This window comes from Pan troglodytes, chromosome 12 (assembly GCF_028858775.2).
Source record: "Pan troglodytes isolate AG18354 chromosome 12, NHGRI_mPanTro3-v2.0_pri, whole genome shotgun sequence".
NCBI lineage: Eukaryota > Metazoa > Chordata > Mammalia > Primates > Hominidae > Pan > Pan troglodytes.
The window spans coordinates 86,066,727-86,087,157 of record NC_072410.2 but is presented as its reverse complement, the minus strand read 5'-3'; the positions used below and the strand labels follow the sequence as shown (position 1 = coordinate 86,087,157).

Below are 20,431 nucleotides of genomic sequence, written 5' to 3'. Positions count from 1 at the left end.
ATAATGTCCATTTCACCTCCTCAAGGGGCTCTTTGGTGGTTCAAATGAGAAAACAGTTTAGTGAGAAAACTCTCTGCAGACTCTGGTATAAACCCCTATTATTATAGCCTTCTCTAGTTAAAACCACTGTATGGACGGCCACTGCGAGTTAGGTAGCAGTTAGGAATAATTTTTCAGCTGCCAGCCAAGTGAAAGGGAAATGTATTATCTCACATAACAGACAGTCCAGGGGCAGGCCCAGCCCCCAGGCACAAGACAAATCATAGCTCTGACTCATTTCTCTGTGATTTGCCTGGCTGCCCTCCTCCCCTCGAGTTAGCATTTTCCTCGGCTGGACTTTTCTCGTGGTCACAAGATGGCAGCCAGCAGACCCCCAACAACCTGCCCCCTTGTTCATTTCCAACAAGAGAGGCACCCTCTCCCCAAAAAACACAGGCTTCAGGTCCTTCCATTCTGCCTGTTACAACCCAGGACACAGCCCACCTGGACTAGTAACTAGTATGATCACCTGGCAAGGGCCTGGTGCTGATGGGCCCAAGCCTGGAGCAATTGCCAGCAAGCGGGGATGTTTAACCATCCTTGCCTTATGCCTCGAATTGGCATCCGCCCAGGAGCTGTGGATGGACCCGCTTCCTCTCAGTGGCTGGGCTGCACTGATTTCCTTTACCAAATCGGGATTCTGTTAGGAAGGAGGAAAGGGAAAACGATGCTCTGCGTAGGCCACCAACAGTGTCCATCCAGTCCACGTAGCCTGACTCAGAGTATATCTTCAATAGCCTTGTGCATTCTTAGGAACCACCATATTGAGAAAAGACAAAATTTCCCCTGCCTTCCTTACCTACTTGGCTCACATTTTCTGCCGGAATTTCTTTAGGAAAAAAAAAAGGGAAGTAAAGAAGAATTGGGAAGAGAAGAAAAATCAAGAAAGAAAGAAAAACTACTGTCCCCTCTGGCACTCTCTCTCTCTTTCACAGAATCCTGGGGGATTGTAGTGATGACCCTAAGGTGGCTGCTGGTGTTGTGGCAACAGGAAATGCAGTGTTTCAGACCTCAGCCAGAGGAATACATCTGTATGAAGGTTTATGAACAGATAGAGGCCACCACCACATTGTAAAGGACCTCCACACCCCCCACCTAGTGCCAGCTTCCTTTTCCCGTCCTCACCAGATCAACCCACATCCGCTGACAAGCGGAGGAGGCTTTACGGTCAGGCAGAGATGAAGAAAGCAAGGCTGCAGATGTGGCCTCTCCCCATTCAGAGATGTCTGTCCTCAAGGGATTTTTGGCATTTTGGAAACATAGCACAAGCCTCTTATAACTCGTAAATGTTTCCAGATGGATACTGGCTCTTTCTACCTCATGGACAAAGAGTATGGTTGGGTGCTCCCCGATGTAGCACTGTAGATCAGACAAACACCAACATTACATAAATCCTACATGTCTGCTAGGGCAGATTTTTTTCCAAGCGAGTGGCTCAAGTAAGCCTCTAGGGGGCTTATTAAAAATGATGAATGCAAAAGTAATTTTTAAGCCCTCCATGTCTCCCTGTTGCCTAAAGGATCAGTTCCACATTCTTTAGGCATGACATTCAAGGCTGACATGGCCCTTCATCCCTCTCTGACAGTCTGATTCCTCTCCCAGCCTGGCTGAACAACTCCCAGTTCTGAAGCTCCTCTGTCGCTGAGTCCTGTCCTTTCCTGTTCACTCATTCATTGTTTTCCAACCTGCCAATTAAAGAAATTCGAGCCCCTCCCAGTCCCCACGTTTCAGGCGTATGTGCCCATCCACCCTTTTGCCATCACTGCACCCCTAGCAGCAGAGGTTCCCAATGCTGTCTGCACAGTAGAGTCACCTAGAAAGCTTTAAAACAATATTGGGCCAGGCACAATGACTCACACCTGTAATCCCAGCACTTTGGGAGGCCGAAGCGGGCAGATCACCTGAAGTCAGAAGTTTGAGACGAGCGTGACCAACATGGTGAAACCTCATCTCTACTAAAAATACAAAAATTAGCCAGGTATGGTGGTGGATGCCTGTAATCCCAGCTACTTGGGAGGTTGAGGCAGGAGAATCGCTTGAACCCGGGAGGTGGAGGCTGCAGTGAGCCCAGATCACGCCACTACACTCCAGCCTGAGTGACAGAGCGAAACTCCGTCTCAGAAATAAATAAATAAAACAATATCGATGTCAACTCAGGTCAATTAAATTAGAATGAAGATGGAGTAAGTGCACGTACTATGAAACAGCTATGGCAAGGGGAGAAATGCAGAGCTTCTGGACTTAGAATGTTTGAATCCAGCTCCTCTTCTTCCTAGCCTTGGAAAGTCCGTAACCTTTGCGTGCTTCCAATTCCTTACCTCTAAAATGAAGGCAAGAAATAGTCTCTACCTCATCAGGTTGTTGTGAAGATTAAATGAGTTAATATATTACTGACACTTAGTATATGTTCAGCAAATGTTACTTATGATGCATGCATGCCAGTCTCCCGCAGGAAGACTCAAAGCAACTTGATGCCAGGACCTGCATCTTGTTTCTGCCTGGCACATAGTACGTATACTTTTGTTTTTTAATGATTAATGGATGCATGAAAGAAGATGAATTTTGCTTTTAGGAAATCAGGGCGATTTATATAGAAGAGGTGGCCCAGGAGCTGAAGCTTGAAAGATGGATGGGTTTGTGGTGAGGGTTGGTAAAGTAGTCCAGATAGAACAATAATGTGAATGTGAGCCAAGGTACTGACATGCAGAGTGTGGAGAAAAGACCAAAAGCCCAGGTGTGCTGGGGTCAAAAGAGAGGATTACTCAGGAGAATTGCAGTGAGGTGGTGTTGAAAGGGAAGGCAGGCCATTTCATGAAGAGTTTGTAATGCCTCACTAAGGAATTTGAGCTTTATTCTGTAGAGAATGAGTGGACTATGAAGAAGAATTCTGAACAGGTGAATGCACAATCAGACCTGTGCTTTAGGAAGATGATCCTTTCCAACTGAAAGAGAGAGTGACCTGGAGCAATGAGCAAGAGTGAATTAGGAGATTGCTGCAGCTTCCCATTTGAGATCAACATTGTCTGTATATGTTGTCTTCCTAACAGACCACATATAATGAAGCTCTGCAGACTCTATCTGGTTTATGTTAATTGAATCACTGCTAAATTTGGTGGTGGAAGTGATAAGTCAATGGAGAAGAAGACAGTAGGAAAGGGATAGGGTATATTCATTGGTGGTGGGTGAGGTGGGAGGAGGATTGTGATTTTAAATTGGATAACTAGGGAATGTCTCATGACAGGTAACATTTAAGCAAAGATTTGAAAGAAATGAGGGAGCAAGTCATGTGCTTATCCAGGGGAATGGCATCCAGCCAGAGGAAAAGGTAGTACAACAAGTGCAGAGACCCTGAGGTAAGAGGTGTTCCAGAAACAGCCAAGAGGCTGGTGTGGCTGAAGATTACTAACTGAGCAGGAGAATCGTGAGAAATGAGAACAGAAGGGTCGACGGAGGCCAAATCAAGCAGGGTCTTGAGCCACTTGTAAAGACTTCGGCTTTTCTTCTGAGTAAGATGGGGAGCCACTGTGGAGTGTCAGCCGAGAAATGCCATGAACCAATTTACTTTGAATAGGATCATGCTGGCTGCTCTGTGGACTGCAGAGGACAAAGGCAGAAGGGAACCGCCTAGTTATGAGGCTAATTGCAATAATCTAGGTGGCACAGGCCAGAACCTACCACAGATGGCATTGGTAATGCTGAGATGCTGAGAAATGGTCAGTTTCTGGATAGACTTTGAATACAGCGCCAACAGGATTGGCTGGTGGAGAGCATGTGGGGTGTAAGAGAAAGAGAAAGAGAAGTCAAGGATAACTCAGATGAAATCTGCAGTCTTGAGTGGTAACAGCCAATTAATGGGGCTGCATAGGTGGGTCCAATAGGACAACTTGGCATACTGCATTTATCCAATAGGAAAGTTAAACACTCAGGCTTGAAGATACATAAATTGTTCTGGAGTTTCTCAAGTTAATAAAAAACAAAAAAAGTACCTGTTATCACACTATTTCCAAAATACAATCTGGCTACTTAAACACCAAGTTGCCAAACAGATTGTAATGTGATTTTGTTTTTATTTTGAAGCTAAAGACGTAACCAGTGGCCAGCTACCTTAATTGGGAAATTTAACACATTGCAATTGTTGTTGGAAAATAACAAAGTGATCAGTTCTGTTTGGGGTTACTCTTGCTGTTTAATTTAATTGCTTGTAATAAAGCTTTCATATACTAAACAACTTTAAGTTAATTGCATTGAGTACTTGTATATTATCTCAACCCATAATCTAATAATTGCTTTTTATTAATAAATATGCATAGCAGTGTATCAAATATTGGATAGAAGCTTATACTGGGCCTAGCTAGTACTAGATTGTGATTATCTCCTTCTAGATCTCCATTCAGTGATGTTACTTTGGCGGCTTCAAAATCAGCCATGGTAGGAGGATTTGCTACCACAGAAATCGACAAGCTCTGCAGATCAGGGCTTTTATCTCTTGTTTTTTTTAACCAGTACACCACTGAACACAGCAGAGGGTAGAGTTATGAATGCCAGCTTTGGGCCACACAACCATGGCACTGGAGGGAGGGGGGATATAGTGGAAGCCATCTGTCCAGAGGGGAGGAGTGTTTTACTACCATTGACATTGTTTAAAATTGTTAGCTCATAAGGATAATAAAAAGCAGACCAACTTTAAGTCTTTTCATTCTCCACAAACTTCTCCCTTATTGCCTGTGCCCAGGGCAGATTCCTCCACCCACTTTTACCTCCATTCCAATCCTATTCACCACCTTGGACCACGGTTATGACATTTAACTTCTCTAAGTCTTAGTTTCCTCATCTGTTCAATGAGGATCATAAAACCTACCATGGTGACGTATTGTGTGGATTCAAAACAATACAGAATGCACAGAATATACTCAATTAATAGCAGTATCAGCAAACCTTTGGCAGTGTCATCATAGCCTTAAGAGAAAGATGAGAAACTCCCTTATAGATCATCAGCATTTTCATATCTATTGCACTCTCCAGCATCTGGGTCTCTGTTGGCATTGTTCCCCCACTTGGAGCCACTTCTCTCCTATTTCTGCATGTTCAAAGTCTGTTCATTCTTCAAAGTTGACCCAGTTGCTACCATCTCTATGAGGCTTTCTCTTATTCCCATGGCTGCCATAGTCTCTCTCCTTCTAAAATTTCTGGCCCTTGGGGACTCTCTAGCACTACCCCACACCTACTGGATTAGAACCTGCACTTCAACAAGAGCCCCAGGTGATGAGCAAACACATTAAGATTTAAGAAGCCAGCTGGGCTCAGGGGCTCATGCCTATAATTCCAGCACTTTGGGAGGCCGAGGCAGGTGGATCACAAGGTCAGGAGTTCAAGACCATATGGCCAAGATGGTGAAACCCAGTCTCTACTAAAAATACAAAACTCAGCCAGGCATGGTGGCACATGCCTGTAATCCCAGCTACTTGGGAGGCTGAGGCACAGAATTGCTTGAACTCGGGAGGCAGAGGTTATAGTGAGCCGAGATCACACCACTGTACTCCAGCCTGGGTGACAGAGAGGGACTACGTGTAAAAAAAAAAAAAAAAAAATTTAAGAAGCCCGACTCAAAACCACTGGTTCTCAAACTTGGGTGTATGTTGGATTTACTCGAGAAGTTGTTAAAAACTTAATTAACTAGACCCCAACCCAAGAGAGACTTATTCAATTGGTCTGGGGTACAGCTTGGGCATCAGAATTTTTTTAAACTCCCAGGTGATACTATTAAATAATATGCAGCAAAGTTTGAGAACCACTGCTCTACAAACTTCCCTTATACTCTCTTACGAGGCCTTAACATTCTGTTTTGCAATTTAACATGGTTATTTGTGTCCACTTATGTTTTTCCACCTATATTAAACTGTAAGTCTTTCAAGGGTGAGAATTGTTTTTTAATTCAATTTTTAGCACTTTCTAACAAAACGTAGCCATGTAATAGGAGTTTAATAAATATTTATCGAATGAATAGTGAAGTATTAATAATTGTAATCTAAATATGTTTTCTGAATGCCATAAATGTGGCTTTCATCCTAATTAGAAGACTACTTGGACATATTCTCAAAATTGTAGAGTTATTTCCTCTTCAGTTCTAAGTAAACATCAAATATTTGAAGAATTGGAGGCTGGTGGCCAGAATGGGCTTTCTAACTGAGAGTAGCATCTCTGGGTACCAGCAAGGCCAGCCACTGACATCATTATGTGCTGCTTATGGAAATCTATAGCCTGGAATCGTAAGACTCCAGAGGGCAATGCAAAATGATGCAGTCCATCCCCACACACTCTGTGCATCCAAATCAGAACCCCTGGCTGAAATATGATGATGTTATTGTTTCTTTCTCTCCAGGGTGTCATTCTGATATTTATGAGGACTGTTGTTCTCACTATGAAGGCATCTGTTATTGAAATGTTCCTTGGTAAGTACTTTTATATGTGTATCTGGATACCCTTTTAAAATTTTCCTAAGATCCAAAGAATCTAGCCAAGAAAAGTTTTAAACCAAGACAGAACATATAAGCAATACAGTGTATCATTTTATAAGAAACATTTTGAAGAGATGTTTTAAGTAAGAATGTTAAGCAAAGATCAAATTCAGGATGCATGTGTATGTGTTTTTATGTAAAGCAAATACTGTATATATATTACATATATGTCTTGGTATATTACCTATTGCACACACACATACACACACCTAGCTTGTGTATTCCTCAGCAATTAGCAAGTATTTCAGATACAGCATATTTGCAGATTGTAAATTTAAGGATCTTCTTATTTCTTAATTTTGCAAACAAATGAACAAAAATTCTTACCGCTGACATGGCTCTACCTATAGCATTAGCAACTCACGCTTTTAGAGATGATTTTTTTTTTTTTTTTTTTTTTTTTTGAGATAGAATCTCACTCTCTTACCCAGGCTGGAAGGCAGTGGAGTGATCTTGGCTCACTGCAACCTCTGCCTCCCAGGGTCAAGCGATTCTCCCACCTCAGCCTCCCAAGTAGCTGGGATTACAGGTGCATGCCACCATGCCTGGTTAATTTTTGCATTTTTAGTAGAGACGGGGTTTCACCATGCTGGCCAGGCTGGTCTTGAACTCCTGACCTCGTGATCCGCCCACCTCAGCCTCCCAAAGTGCTGGGATTACAGGCGTGAGCCACCACGCCCGGCCAGAGATGATTTTTTTTTTTTTTTGAGACGGAGTCTCACTCTGTCGCCCAGGCTGGAGTGCAGTGGCACAATCTTGGCTCACTGCAAGCTCTGCCTCCCGGGTTCACCCCATTCTCCTGCCTCAGCCTGGGACTACAGGCTCCCACCACCACGCCCGGCTAATGTGTGTGTGTGTGTGTGTGTGTGTGTGTTTAGTAGAGATGGGGTTTCACTGTGTGAGACAGGGTTTCACCGTGTTAGCCAGGATGGTCTCGATCTCCTGACCTTGTGATCCTCCTGCCTCAGCCTCCCAAAGTGCTGGGATTACAGGCATGAGCCACCGCACCCGGCCCAGAGATGATTTTTTAAAAAAGAATCCATTATCACCAGAGTACGCAATCTTGGATAGGCCCTTGAAGAGCAGTAGGTCAACTAGAAGTGCTCAGCTGAAGTGCTGAGGGGTTCAGAGCCAAGCCCAAGGGTAATCTTCCATTAAGCTTGGCCCCACTGTGCCTTATCAGGTAGAGTAACCCTGTGGAGCATTGTGAAACTACTGCCAGGAAGGAGCACAGAAGCCTTTCAGACAGCCTGTTAGTTAGTTTGCCAGGGCTGCTGTAACAAAACACCACAATCTGGGTGGATTAGGACAACGAAAACCCATTCCCTCCACCGTCTGGAGACTAGAAGTCCAAAATCAGTGTCAAGAGGGTTGGTTCTTTCAGAAGGCTGCAAGGGAGGAATCTGTTCCATGTCTCTCCCCTAGCTTCTGGCTGTTTGCTGGCAATCTTTGGGTTTCTTTGGCCTGTACATGTATCACCCTGATCGCTGCCTTCATCTTCACATGGTATTCTCCCTGTAGCTGTGTCTGTCTGCACATTTTCCCTTTTTATAATGACATCAGTCATATTGGATTAGAGGCACACCCTACTCCAGTATGACCTCATCCTAACTTAACATTATATCTGCAATGAGCCCATTTCCAAATAAGGTCACATTCTAAGATACGGGGGCTTAGGTCTTCAACATATAAATTTGAGGGCACATAATTCAACTCATAATATAATGAGAGTGCTTAAGGTCTGTTCAGAGGGTGTGTACCTGGCAGAACTGGGGACTGGAAGAGAAGAAGGTAATACAGCTGGGAAGGCAAGGGGGCTCCAGGCATGGTGGAAGGAGTATTGGACCAGGAGTCAAAAGGAGGATATGGGTTCTAGTCCTGACTCCACCATCAACTTGCCAATTTTGTCAAGTCACTCATCTTCTCAGAGCTTCCTGCAAATTATATGTTTGAGCTATTAATCACCCAACCCTATGTAACATGGCTGCCAGAGACCTAGGGCAGCTCTGTCCAAGCTACTTGTCTCTCAGGTAAGCTACTTTCTCCTGGAGCCAAAGAAAAGGCCACAAACAATGCCCTCTCTTCACTTTGGATAGGTCCTCAAGGATAGCAGGCACTCTCAGGAGCCAGCGGCACTATTCCCTGGCTCCTGTCAGATGGCCATGAGAAGCCCTGAGGAACTTCTAGGTACCTGGACCAGGAGCCCTCCCCCAACCACTGCTATTATCCTCAGAGACTGGGCAAGTTCCAGGGGTCAACCATCCCAACACTGCCTCTACAATGGCTGTATATGCCTGGCTTGCTTTAGCAAACAAAAAAATGGGCTAGCACACTGGGGAACTACAACTTGAAAGCACAAGGTCCTTCATTTCTACCTTGCCCCTTTGGGAGGCTACCTCTCTTTTCATTCTAACATACAAGTTAGTAGGTTTCTAACTTAAGAATGGGTTGAGGGTGGGACAAGAGGTTAGGAATAGGGTTTAGTCGAACAAATAAAACAAACAAACAAACTGAGGCCATTTCACCTTCTGCATGTTCCCAGCATCACAGAACCAAGAAAGGAAGATCTGGCTGTCCTTTGTCCCCTGCCTTTCTCAGCCTGCCCTTGCCCTTCTGGCTTGCTTATTCAGATAGCAAGAAATCAAAGTAGAAAAAGGAGACTCCTATACCTCAACACAATAAAGGCCAGGTATGACAGGGCCACAGCTAATATCATAATCAATGGTGAAAACCTAAAAGCTTTTCCTCTAAGATCAGAAATGAGACAAGGATGCCTACTCTTGCTACTTCTGTTCAGCATAGTACTGGAAGTCCTACCCAGAGCAATTAGACAAGGAAAGGAAATAAAGACATTCAAAGTGAAAAAGAAATAAAATTTCCTCTGCAGATAACATGATATTATATACAGAAAGCCCTAAAGACTCCACCAAAAACCTGTTAGAACTAATAAATGAATTCAGTAAAGTTATAGAATACAAAATCAACATACAAAAATCTGTAGCACCTTTATACACTAACAATGAACTATCTGAAAAAGAAACAATCTCATTTACGATAGTATCAAAAAAAAACTACTTAGGAATAAATTTAACCATAGAAGTGAAAGATCTCTGCATTGAAAATTATAAAACATTGATGAGGCCAGGCACAGTGGCTCACACCTGTAATCCCAGCACCTTGCGTGGCTGAAGTGGGCAGATCACTTGAGCCCAGGAGTTTGAGACCAGCTTGCAAAGCATGGAGAAACCCTGTATCTACCAATAAATTTTAAAAATTATCCAGGTGTGGTGGCATGTGACTGTAGTCCTAGCTACTGGGGAGTCTGAGGTGGGAAGATCACCTGAGCTCAGGGAGATTGAGGCTATAGTGAGCCATGATCATGCCACTGCACTCCAGCATGGGTGACAGAGTGAGGCCCTGACTCACACACACACACAAAAAGATGCAGAAAATTAAAGAAGACGTACATAAATGGAAAGATATTCCATGTTCATGGATTGGAAGAATTAATATTGTTAAAATGCCTATACTATCCAAAGCAAGCTACAGATTCTTCAATGCAATCCTCAGTAGAATCCCTATTGAAATTCCGAAGGCATTTTTCACAGAAATTTGGAAAAAAAATTCTAAATTCATATGGAAACAGAAAAGATTCCAAAAGGCCAAAGCAATCCTGAGCAAAAAGAACAAAGGTGGAGGCATCAAATACCCAACATCCGAATACACTACAAAGCTATAGTAATCAAAACAGCATGCTACTGGCATAAAACCAGACATATAAACCCATGAAACAAAATAAAGAGCCCAGAAAGAAACCCACACATTTATAGTTAACTGATTTTTAACAAAGGTGACAAGAACACACAATGGGGAAAGAACAACCTCTTCAATAAGTGTTATTGGGAAAATAATATATCCACACGCAGAAGAATGTAATTGGGCCCTTAGCTCACACTGTACATATACAATGGAATATTATTCTGCCTTAAAAAAAAGAAATCCTGTCATTTACAATGTAAGTGTACCAAAGGATGTTATACTAAGTGAAATAAACCAGGCACAGAAAGACAAATACTGTATGATTTCATTTACATACTGTATCGAATCTACAAAAGCCAAACTGATGGAAGCAGAAAGTAGAACAATGGTTTCCAGGGGCTGGGGAGCCAGGGAAATAGGGAGATGCTGGTCAAAGAGTACAGACTTTCAGGCCAGAAGTGGTGGCTCATGCCTGTAATCCCAGCACTTTGGGAGGCCAAGGTGGGTGGATCACCTGAGGTCAGGAGTTTGAGATCAGCCTGGCCAACATGGCAAAATCCCCATCTCTACTAAAAATATAAAAATTAGCCAGGTATGGTAGCGGGCACATGTAATCTAAGCTACTTGGGAGGCTGAGGCAAGAGAATTGCTGGAACCCAGGAGGCAGAGCTCGCAGTGAGCTGACATTGCACCTTTACACTCCAGCCCGGGCAACAACAGCGAGACTCCATCTCAAAAAAAAAAAAGGTACAAACTTTCAGTTATAAGATGAATATGTTCTGGTGATCTAATGTACAGCACAGTGACTACAGCTTATAAAACCGCATTGTTTACTTGAAATTTGCTACGAGAGTAGAGTTAAAATGTACTCACCACACACATAAAAATTGTTAAGTATGTGAGGTGATGGCTATGTTAATTAGCTTGATTTAATCATTTCACAACATACACATATATCAAAACATCATAAATATAGACGATTTTTGTCAATTATACCTTAATGAAGCTGGGGGGAATAATAAATCACTCTATTAATGAAAAACAAGGAGGCTTGCGTTCACATAGTCCCCTCTCCAGGTCCTCATGTGTCTGCCTCCCTGCCATCTCTCTCCTCTGCTCACATGTCTCCACCTCAGGGCCATTTGCTTAAGTCCCCCTACCCCTCCTCTGGGTGCTGTGATGGCTTCCCTGCCCCAAATCCTTACGCCTTTACCTCATTTTCTACCATACCCCTATTAATCTCTTAAAGCCCACATCTGACCTCCACTCTTGCTCTCCATGCAAACTCAGTGTTTTCCCTTTGCCTTTAGGATGCAGTGCAAGTTTCTTCAAGTGCCTTGCTTGTGGAGCCTTCCTGATATGGCTCTTGCTCTCCTCCCCTGCTCTTGTCACTCACCGTAGCCCCCACTCTGGCACTGAACTTCTGATTTCCCTGGGGAATGCATCATTTCTCACCTACAAGCCTTTGAACATGCCGTTCCCCTTCCTGGAATGCTCTTCCTCTCACTTCCTCCCACCAACCATGCTATCCTCCAGGAAGCTTCCCTCCACCCCCTTTAGGTTGGGCCATCTTCCTAAGCACTTCCTTGGTGTCCTGTGTTTATTCTCACCATAGCTGCAAGATATTGACCTTGTCATTTTTCTGAGTCTCCAAAATCTGTTAACTCACTAAGGGTGGGAGCTGTGTCGTGCTCAGTGTTGTATCTCTAGTGCTCACCACATATCATAGGCACTCAATAAATATTTCTAAACAAATAATTGTCCTTAAGGACGCTGGATTTTTAAGGTATTGGAGCCATCCAAGGATCCCTCAAAAGCTCTCTAAATTAATGTCAATTAAGTGTTTAATGTGTTTAATTAATATATTTAAGAGGTAGCATGCTTGCTTTAGATATGTTTCAATGCATGATAGAGCAGAGTTTTATACTGCTCATTGTCATTGGAGTATTGTTTATCATCCACGTGTGTTCTGACAGGGAGCAAGTGGAGTAAAGAGGCCGACACTGTAGCCAGCAAACTCGCATTCTGGTTCCAACTTCTTCCCCCAAACGACTGCAGCATTAGCCAAGGGGTTAAAACTGGCTCTGGTTTCCTTTCTATAAAAAAAAGGATGACCTCCAAAGCTCCTCCTAGCTTTAAATATCCTATGATTTGAAGCATAATTTTATGATTTATGTGATTGTAGAGAATAAGCTGTCATGGCTTTGCTATGAAGTTCTGATTTATTTGATGCTAAATGTTTCATTGAGTATATAATCCTATATTAAAGCATCAGGGAAACCTGAACTATGTTTAAAGGATCTGCCTTATAAATTGGTTTTCAAGAAGGCATTGTGGATACTATCTATGTTAGCAAACAGAGGGTCTCCAAAAAGATCTAACAGGAAGTTTATGGGCTAGAATGAGGCATGTTTATAAAAGTTTTAGGTACACAAATATTCAGTAAGTACCTACTGATTTGATTATTGATTAGATGTTCTGGTATTTCATGTCTTTTCTTGAACATAATGTGGATTCTGATTACAATTCATTACTGACAGGAAAACTGGAAAACATGAGCACAGATTAATCATGCCAATAATTTTAGAAAGCAATTTTCATTATTATAAATCTATATGATTTCAGTATGACCAGATTAAAAAATAATTGTTTTTTGTAATTATATCAATTTATCATTTATATAAGATTCTAATTATATAAATTATGTCTATATAAAATATATATTTTATATTAAATACAAATGTAAAAGGGGAAAATACAGAAAACATAAAATGGAAATAATAATTCCTCCATTATTAACATGTTAGTATATTTGTTCCAGTTATTTATCTGCATATATTTTAACCTTGTCAGAGTCATTCTTAAGGTTAGAGCTGAACACTTCACAGGTAATTTAATATTCTACTACACACCATTTGTAATAAATGCCTAGGATTTCCTATTGTTGGCGTGTTTTCAACATTTTATTATTTCCAGATCCATTAGAAATAATGCTCTAATGAGCATTTTTTTACATAAATCTTTGTCTATACCTCTGATTATAACTTGGGATATATTCCTAGGAGTTTGTTTTCTAGGTCAAACAATATAAAAGTTTTTAAGGCTCTTGAAATTGCTTTCCGGAATGGCCCTGCCTGCTTATACTTCACCAACAGTGTTCAGGGAAGCCCTAATCTCAAATCCCTGCCAGGATTAAATATAATTTTATGTTCCATATTTACTAGCATGATACAGGAAAACACCCCCTCATTTTGCTTTAGCTTGCATTTTTAACATTAACAAGATTAAACATAGTTTCAAGCTTATTCATTTATATTTTCTCTATGCATTAAACAATAAATTTTAAAAATCAATATTTTAACTGTCCTTTTTGTCACATCAGAGAGGGAGAAAGTGAAGTGGGAGAAATTTTTTTCTGAAAGAGAAATTTTAGTATTTAATATGCTTCAACATTTCAGGCACTACTAAAGAAGGAAAAGACAGCCTGGGTAACATAGTGAGGCTCTGTCTCTATAAAAAATAAAAAAGTAGCCAGGCACGGTGGCACACGTCTGTAAGCCCAACTATCTGGGAGGTTGAGGCAGGAGGATCCCTTGAGCCCAGGAGTTCAAGGTAGCAGTACGCTGTGATCATACCACTGCATTCTAGCCTGGGCAAGATAAGAAAAGAAAAGAAAGAAAAGAAAAGAAAAGAGAGGGGAGGGGAGGGGAGGGATTATTTATGTTATTCAAAACTGAAACACAGGAATTTTTTTTTTTTTTCCCACAGAATTTCACTCTTGTTGCCCAGGCTGGAGTGCAGTGGTGCGATCTCGGCTCATTGCAACCTCCACCTTCTGGTTTCAAGTGATTCTCCTACCTCAGCCTCCCGAGTAGCTGGGTACAGGCGCCAGCCACCATGCCTGGCTAATTTTTGTATTTTTAGTAGAGACGGGGTTTCACCATGTTGGCCAGAGAACACTGGATTTTTAAGGACTGAGAAGCATTGCTGAGAAGCATTGCTGCATGATTGCCTTGGAATTTGGGGTTCCAGACTTAACTCTCTTCAAGTTTTCTTGACATGCATGGCCTCCATTGCCAACTACTCTCACCCAGGGACTGGCTCTCAGACCTGTCTGCGGCTTTGCACTTTGAAGTGGGCATCAGCCATCCATTCTGGTGCTCTGCTAGGCGTCCTAGGAAAACGAACACAAGACTGATTTTTCTCTTCCCCAACTTCAACATGCAATTTACCATTTCCAATGTAGCAAGAGGGGATTGCTGGGGAGGAGTGAAGACTTTCTCCAGGGCACAAGCACATTTGCAGACCAGCCGTCCCCTGGAGGAATGGTTTCTGAGGAGCTTTAATTATAAGCACAGAAGCTGAGGGGAGGGCCTATTTGTGCCATCGAAGATAATGACTTTATTAATTACTGCTGTTCAACTGAACCCAGCTCTGCATGTTTTCAGCTTAAAAGGTCTTGGGCAACCAAAAGCAAACGATGGGGTGTTCTTACTAAAATATTTATAGTCCTAATGATACCAGGACTTATAAGCCACTTGCCTCAGGCACAGAGGCCAAGAACAGTTTTTGGTTTTCCACAAAAATTGATACCCAAATTTATTATTTCACTTACTCCCTCTCCTTGCTCATTTTCTTTCTATGTATGTATTTAGTGCTTGTTTTAAAAATATTATAGGATTATAGATATTTATTTTTGAGCATTAAGTGAAAACATGGTCTTTGCACAGTTAATTGACAAGAGGCTACTATAAAAATTAGACCTCCGGGACACTCACACCCACTCAAACCCCAGAAGTAAATACACCTAAAAAACGTCTGCCTTCATTCTGCCTGGCTAGACTTCTGGTTCTCACTCAGTTCTCTTTCATGTTTCTGTTCTCCTAGGATACGGTACGTCAATTACTCAGGCCTCAACTAGTGCTAACAGTCAAAATTGGAGATAATTCAATGGCCACATCATTGGCACAGGTTAGCTAGTGTCTTAGTTCATGCAGTCTGCTATACAAAACTGCTATAGACTGAGTGGCTTAGAAAAACAGAAGTTTATTTCTAACCGTTGTGGAGGCTGGGGAGTCCAAGATCAGGGTGCTGATGGATTCAGAGTCTGGTCAGGGTCAGCTTCCTGGTTCCTAGAGAGGCATCTTTTTGCTGTGTCCTCACATGACAGAAGAGGCAAACTAGCTCTCTGGGGCCCCTTTTATAAGGGCACTTATCCCATCATGAGGGCTCACTGTCAAGACCTGTGACCTCCCAAAGGCTCCACCTTCTAATATCATCACACTGGGGGTTAGGATGTCAATGTAGGAACTCTAGTTGGGGGGTGGGGGGGTGGGTAAACAAACATTGAGACCATAGTAGCTGAATAATCATAAGATAAATAAAAAGTTTTTTTAAACACTTGGTGGCATTGCCACGTTTTTCTTCAAAAATAATTGCCAATCCAAGAACTCCTAAGTCCATTTATACCTAAATTGATGATCTGTGTTCAGTTAAAAACAAACACACCCGCCGGGCACAGTGGCTCATGCCTGTAATCCCAGCACTTTGAGAGGCCGAGGCAGGAGGATCGCCTGAGGTCAGGAGTTCAAGACCAGCCTGGCCAACATGGTGAAACCCCGTCTCTGGTAATATACAAAAATTAGCCAGGCGTGTTGGTGTCCACCTATAATCCCAGCTATTCAGGAAGCTGGGTCAGGAGAATCGCTTGAACAGGAGGTGGAGGTTGCAGTGAGTCGAGATTGCACTACTACAATCCAGCCTGGGTGACAGAGCGAGACTCTGTCTCAAAAAAAAAAAAAAAAAATGCTATCAGAAATTTTCACAATATGTATCAAAATTTTAAGTGAGCATACATTTCAGACAAGAAATTCTATTTGGAAATTTATTTTAAGGAAATAATGGATCGATGCAAAGATTACACTATTTATATTAAAGTTTGGTTAAGTTATGATACATCCATATAGTGCAATACTTTGAAGGCAATTAAAATTACTGTAGAAAGAACATTTAATGACATGAAAAAATGTCGATATAGATCATTAAGTAGAAATAAGTTATTAAACATTGTAAAAAACATGAGGGATCAAATGTTTGTTTAAAGGTATTCATATGAATACCTGTATACATATAGAAAAAGACTGGAAAATATTATACTTTTGTATTCATCCACATTTGTGTTGTTTACGTTTTTCTACAAAGAACATGATTTTTTTCAATAATAAAAACAGCCAACATTCACTTTTTAATGAATGGAGAGAATATATAAAAAGCCTCAGGCCGGGTGTGGTGGCCCATGCCGAGGCAGGTGGATCACCTGAGGTCAGGAGTTCGAGACTAGCCTGGCCAACATGGCGAAAACCCCATCTCTACTAAAAATACAAAAATTAGCCAGGTGTGGTGACGGGCGCCTGTAATCCCAGCTACTCAGGAGGCTGAGGTAGGAGAATCACTTGAACCCGGGAGGCGGAGTTTGCAGTGGGCCGAAATCACACTACTGCACTCCAGCATGGGCAACAGAGTGGGACTCTGTCTCAAAAAAAAAAACAAAAAACAAAAAACAAAACAAAAAAAAACCTCAGAAGAGAGGCTGTCTGGGAAAGAAAGGCAAGGAGAAAGGGGGTGGGGAGAAGAAGGAGAGACTCATCACGAGGTCTGAGAAAGCTCTATTTCATTTTATGTGCTTGAAAAGGAACCAGACTTTAAATTAGAAAGGATACAGAATTCTCCCTTCTTCACCTATTGATATACTTGAAGGAGAGTGGTGTCCAAATGCTATTGGAGGTTCTGCTCCTGTTTCTAAGGAGGAAGTTCAACTATCTGCAGTTGCCTCGATGGGACACAGAACCAGGGCTGCCAGGGAACTAGGAGGGAATACTCAGGTCACTTCTCAGACATTGTGATGAGTCTCCTTCTTCTCCCTAGCCCCTTTCTCTGTGCCTTTCTTTCCCAGACAGCCTCTCTTCTGAGGCTTTTATGTTCCCTGCATTCAGCCTTCCCTCAGGCACACTCATATGCACACACACATGGGTGCACACAATAGGTGCACACAAATATAGCGTGCACACACATAGGTGCACACACATGCACATGCAGTTCTCTGGCTATTTGGAAATTGGCCATCTGGAAACCTGCTGTGGAAGGGAAGACAGAGTACAGGAAGGGCCAGGGTGCTCATCCCACCTCCATCATTAATTCATGGGATGAGACAAATTAGTGGACTTCTCCAGACCCACATTCCTTCCTCTGGAAAATGGAGATTTGTCAGGTTGGTGTGGTCAAATTTAAACACAGCAAAAAAAAGGACAAGTATCCAAGAGGTGCCTTTCAAGGGACCTTTCAGCAGGGGCTGAGAAAAGTATACAAACTAGACATCTCATTTCTCCAATCTTAATACAGTCATCCACTTCATAACAATGTCTCAGTCAACAGCCGCCTGTAAGATTGTAATGGAGATGAAAAATTCCTATTGCCTAGTGACATTGTAGCCACTGATGTAGTATAACACATTACTCACATGTGTGTGGTGATGTTGTGTAAACAAGCCTACTGAGCCACCAGCTGCCAAATAAATGTATAGCACATACCGTCATGTACAGTACATAATACTTGATAATGATTACTTGATAACAAGTAACAGCTATGTTGCTGGCGTGTGTGTTTTCTTTTTTTTGAGATGAAGTCTCACTCTGTCGCCCAGGCTGGGGTGCAGTGGCGTGATCTCGGCTCACTGCAATTTCTGCCTCCTGGGTTCAAGCGATTCTCCTGCCTCAGCCTCCCAAGTAGCTGGAATTACAGGCGTGTGCCGCCACTCCCAGCTAATATTTTTTTATTTTTAGTACAGACAGGGTTTCACCATGTTGGCCACACTCGTCTCAAACTCCTGACCTCAGGCGATCCACCCACCCCTGCCTCCCAAAGTGCTGGGATTACAGGCGTGAGCCACCACGTCCAGCCTGTATTTTCTATCCTACATTTTTATCATTATTTTAGAGTATACTCCTTTTACTTACTTAAAGAAAAGTTATAACATTTAACCAAAAGATTTTAAAAGTAAAAAATTTAAAAATCTCAAAAATAGAAAAAAGCTTATGGAATAAGGATATAAGGAAAGACAATATTTTTGTACAGCTGTAAAATGTGTGTGTTTTAAGCTAAGCGTTATTACAAAAGAGGCAAACAGTTAAAAAATTTAAAAGTTTATAAGGTGAAAAAGATACAGTAAGCTAAGATTAATATTAAATTAAAGAAAAAATATTTTTTATAAATTTAGTGTAGATGACGTATACAGTGGTTATAAAATCTACGGCTTTGTACAGTAATATCCTAGGCCTTCACACTCACTCACCCCTCACTCACTGACTCACCTAGAGCAACTTCCAGTCCTGCAAGCTCTGTTCATGCTAAGTGTCCTCTAAAGGTGTACCACTTTTTATCTTTTATACTGTATTTTTACTATACCTTTTTTATGTTTAGATATATTTCGATACATAAATATTTATCAGTTGTTAACAATTGTTTACAGTATTCAGTACAGTAACATGCTGTACAGGTTTTTGACCTAAGAGGCAATAGACCATATCATACAGCCTAGGTTTGTAGTAGACCATCTAGGTTTGTGCAAGTACACTCTACAATATCGGCACAATGATGAAATCACCTGTTGACACATTTTTCAGAGAGTAGCCCCATCATTAAGTGATGCATGACTGTAAGAGGGAAAATTAGTTCTGCCATGGAGAATATTTTGTGGATGATCGAAGCAAGTATGAGTCAAAAGAGAAAGAATTTAAGTAAAATAATATTGATTAAATGTTTAAAAATTTTCTTTATGTAGTTTTGCTGCTGACTGGAGTACATTCAAACAAAGAAACGGCAAAGAAGATTAAAAGGCCCAAGTTCAGTAAGTAAAATCACAATTCCTTGCTGGCATAATGCTTGTTTCTCCCACATGGAGGGTTATTATACTTGTTTTAGATAATTTTTGTTTTGGTTTGGTTTTTGTCTCTATGTCAATTAATTTCCACTCAGATTAATTAGTGATAAGTCTTATCCCCTACCACATTCCAAAAAGTCTTTGAGATAGGAGCCCTGACTTTAGGGTAAAAGATATGTAGTTCCCCTGCACTAGGAAAACTCAAAATGCACATCCAAAGACCAGGCAACAGTATGTCTCTATGGCTAAGCGGAAAAAGCTTAGCCCTGACATTGAAATGTTGTCTCAATTCCCCATACCAGAAAACTTATTTTGGCTAATGCAAAGGTCTAGCAAAACTGCCCACCTTCCAACAGACCCTGGGAGCAGAAGGCAAATCTCGCAAAAAAGCCCATGCAATTTCACACCCAATCAGTGGAAGGAGAAAACATAAATTTCACTTTTGAGTGGTGTATCAGTTAAGATTAGATGACAGAAAATCTGGAATAAGGCCAGGGACGGTGGCTCATGCCTGTAATCCCAGCACTTTGAGAGGCTGAGGCGGGCGGATCACTTGAAGTCAGGAGTTCGAGACCAGCCTGGCCAACACGGTGTCTCTATTAAAAATTCAAAAATTAGCCAGGCCTGATGGCACATGCCTGTAATCCCAGCCATTAGGGAGGCTGAGGCACGAGAATCACTTGAACCTGGGAGATGCAGATTGCAGTGAGCCCAGATCATACCACTGAACTCCAGCCTGGGCCACAGAGTGAGACTGTGTGAAAAAAAAAAAAAAAAAACAGGGAAAAAAAAAGAAAATCTGGAATAATAGATGCTTACTTAAGACTGCAGTTTCTTTCTCTCTCCTGGTCTTGGCTTTTATGGAAGTTCCACAATCTCCAGGGACCCAGACTTCTGTCTTCTAATTCTGCCATTTTCCATGTGCCTCCCAATTCATTGCCCAAAATGGCTGCCCCAGCTCCATCCATCATGTCCACATTCCAGTCAGTAGGAAGGGATGACGAAGGGCACATAATAGGGATGCAGGATTTTTCTTCTCAGTCATTTTGCAAGCCAGGGAACCCCAGCCGGTGATGCCTCACCTGGGCCTTGCTCAGCCACATTGGCATGCCCCAGCTCACCTGTGTTATAGCTTATACTCATGTTCAGCAGTTCCTGAGCTCTTGTACCATGCCCAAGAAGA

General features: G+C 42.0%; 1 protein-coding gene across 3 annotated transcripts in view; it reads left to right on the top strand.

Annotated features, from left to right (window-relative positions):
• The window catches only part of VIT (vitrin), a 114,312-nt gene that overhangs the window by 10,216 nt on the left and 83,665 nt on the right, over positions 1-20,431 (top strand). For all 3 annotated transcript variants that reach the window (XR_010149152.1, XM_016948350.3, XM_016948349.3), the window contains exons 2-3: positions 6,419-6,488; positions 19,150-19,215. Coding sequence is in view for 2 of the 3 variants with exons in the window: in XM_016948350.3 (XP_016803839.1) it covers positions 6,437-6,488; positions 19,150-19,215 (118 nt within the window). In the remaining variant the exon portion in view is untranslated. The remainder of the gene's footprint in view (positions 1-6,418; positions 6,489-19,149; positions 19,216-20,431) is intronic.